The 2,500-nt window shown below is 49.8% G+C and overlaps 1 protein-coding gene across 1 annotated transcript in view; it reads right to left on the minus strand.

Annotated features, from left to right (window-relative positions):
- Positions 1-1,628, minus strand: part of cntfr (ciliary neurotrophic factor receptor) — a gene marked incomplete at both ends in the record, with an annotated part of 56,965 nt that extends 55,337 nt beyond the window's left edge. The window contains 2 exons of the mRNA XM_084460144.1: positions 1,306-1,387; positions 1,611-1,628. Of these exons, the coding sequence (XP_084316270.1) occupies positions 1,306-1,387; positions 1,611-1,628 (100 nt within the window). The remainder of the gene's footprint in view (positions 1-1,305; positions 1,388-1,610) is intronic.
- Positions 1,629-2,500: the final 872 nt, after the last annotated feature.

The following is a 2,500-nucleotide window of genomic DNA, read 5'->3' on the forward strand; positions in this document are numbered from 1 at the left end:
ACACACACGCAGGTGAAGGAGAGTGACAGTCTGCTAGTTTGAGCTCTTGTTAGCTTGTGTCTCCTAACACACAGTGACTGTCATCACCTGGACAGCTAGCTGGCAGTCCTCTGCCCTCTCCAGTTCACTCCTCTCTCTCTCTCTCTCTCTCTCTCTCTCTCTCTCTCTCTTTCTCACTCTCTCCCTCAGGCCGTGCAGTGTGTGCGTATGTGAGTATGTGTGTATATGCAAGTGTGTTTGTGTGTGTGCGTATGCATGTGTGTGTGTGCGCGAGTGTGTGTGAGTGTGTGTGTGTGTGTGTGTGTGTGTGTGTGAGTTTGTGTTCATGTGTGACCTCATGGCCGAGCAGACTGCTTAGCTGAACCATGTGTTGCTGTGTGAGGGACTCCCCCCCCCCCCCAATACAGTGACACCAGGCAGGGGGGGAGGTCACAGCCAGAGCCAATCAGGAAGAGAGGGAGGAGACACCACCACAACAACAACAACAACAACAACAACACACAAATCCAGGGCAACAGCAACTAGTTTTGATGAAGCATGGTGCAGATGTATTTGAGAGGGGGAGGAGCAGCCTGGTAGCCTACCTGGACTGCAGAGCTGAATGTCAGTAGCTAGTAGCTAGCATACAGTATAGCTAGCATACGGTAACTCAGTCATAGCTAGTAGCTACGCTAACGTTAGCTAGCCATGAGCTGTAGCCATGACACCCCCTCCCTACTCTCTTCACGTGAATCGAAAGTGAAATCGGACTCCTCTAGACGCCGCTCTGTGCTGCGTGTGCATGCGGAGGGGCAGATCACAGACGCTTGTTTGATGAGTGGGCGCTGATATGCGAAAATTAACTAAATAGGTCAAACTATGATGGGTGCGTAACACAACGGTGTGGCGGTGTTAAAGTGATGACTCGGTGAATACACGGTGTGTGCCGTAACACCGAGTAACACCGGTAATACCAACAACCGTGACATGCCTAATATACTGTATATATATATATATATGTCCCTTACAGGGTGGAACTCTCTCACAGTCCATGTCTGAAAAATCGACCCATAATTATTATTATTAAGTGCTTGAGCTCTGCCAATACTAGTACCTGAAGGTTAAACATGTAAAAACACAAACATTGCATTATTTTTTCCCCAAAGGTTAGCACATTGAAAAGTCACCAACAGCCAGGAATGACCCAACTCAGTCATAGCATGTAGTAAGTCACTCATAGCATGTAGTAACTCAGTCATAACTAGCATGTAGTAACTCAGTCATAGCTAGCGGGTACACAGTAGATAAAGTGTAGGTAAGACTCACCCAGCTGGCTGCGTCTCTGGGCGTAGGTCACCACCACTGCTGCCAGCACGACACAGCACACAGACGTCACCATGTTGGCCATCTGAGGAGCACACAGAGACAAATACACGGTCAGGGTCAGAGGTCAGATGTCAGGCCCAGGGCAAGGTCAAGGTCCGATCTCAGGGGAGATGCCTCCTTCCTTCCTTCCGTCCTACCTCCCCCTTTCTGTCTCTCTCTGTTGCACTCGCCTCTCTCTCTTTCCCTCTCCCCCACCTCTCTTTCTCTGTTCCCTCTATCTCTCTCTCTTTGTGCCTCTCTCTTACCCGTCCTGGTCGGGTCATGAGTACAGCCGCAGCGGCGGCATAACTTGCGGAGGAGAGACGCTCTTTCAGGTCACATTCATCAGCTGAATGGCCTCTTAACGAAGTTTACTAGCAGAGAGGTTAACAGTACGACTGACCCGGCCTGGACTAGATTAGGCTGAAGTCCAGACTCTCCTCTCCTGTCCACACAGATGCATGTTGGGAGTTTCTGTGAACACCCTGTATATTTGAGACCTATGTCTGTCTGTCCGCCCGTCCGTCCGTCCGTCCTCATGTTCCAGCCAATGAGGGAAAGTAGAGGGGAGGTAGCTGAGTTGGCCCCGCCCACAAGGATGATTGACAGCTCATACTCCGCTCATACTCGCAGCAGGAGAGTGACATCCGCAGGCATCTCTTTCCCTCCCTCTCAACCCCTCTATTCCTCTCCATCTCAACCTCTCTCTTTCCCTCCCTCTTCTATTCTCTCCATCTCCCTCCCTCCCATAAGAAGCATGTATCGCATCAACCAGGGAAGAATCCATTTGATATGTGACAGTGCCAGAACCCCACCCTCATCCTGAGAACCCCCGCACTCAGGAGAGAGTCATCATCCCTCCTCTCCTCATCCGTTTATGTTCCCTCATCTTTATTTATTCATTTATGATTGCTGAGAGGGATGAACGTGCACTTAATTAAAATATATAATTCCGACTTGGAGTCTCCATGCTTGTCCGACTGGGAATTTGCATTTAAATTGACAATATAAGTCTGCATACAGGAAGCAGGAGGAGGAGAGAGGAGAAGAGAGGAGAGGAGGAGAGAGGAGAGGAGAGGAGAGGAGAAGAGAGGAGAGGAGAAGAGAGGAGAGGAGAATAGAGGAGAAGAGATGAGAAACAAGGAGAAGAGAGGAG

The sequence above is a fragment of the Borostomias antarcticus genome (genome assembly GCF_949987555.1).
Source record: "Borostomias antarcticus genome assembly, chromosome: 30".
In the NCBI taxonomy this organism is placed as follows: domain Eukaryota; kingdom Metazoa; phylum Chordata; class Actinopteri; order Stomiiformes; family Stomiidae; genus Borostomias; species Borostomias antarcticus.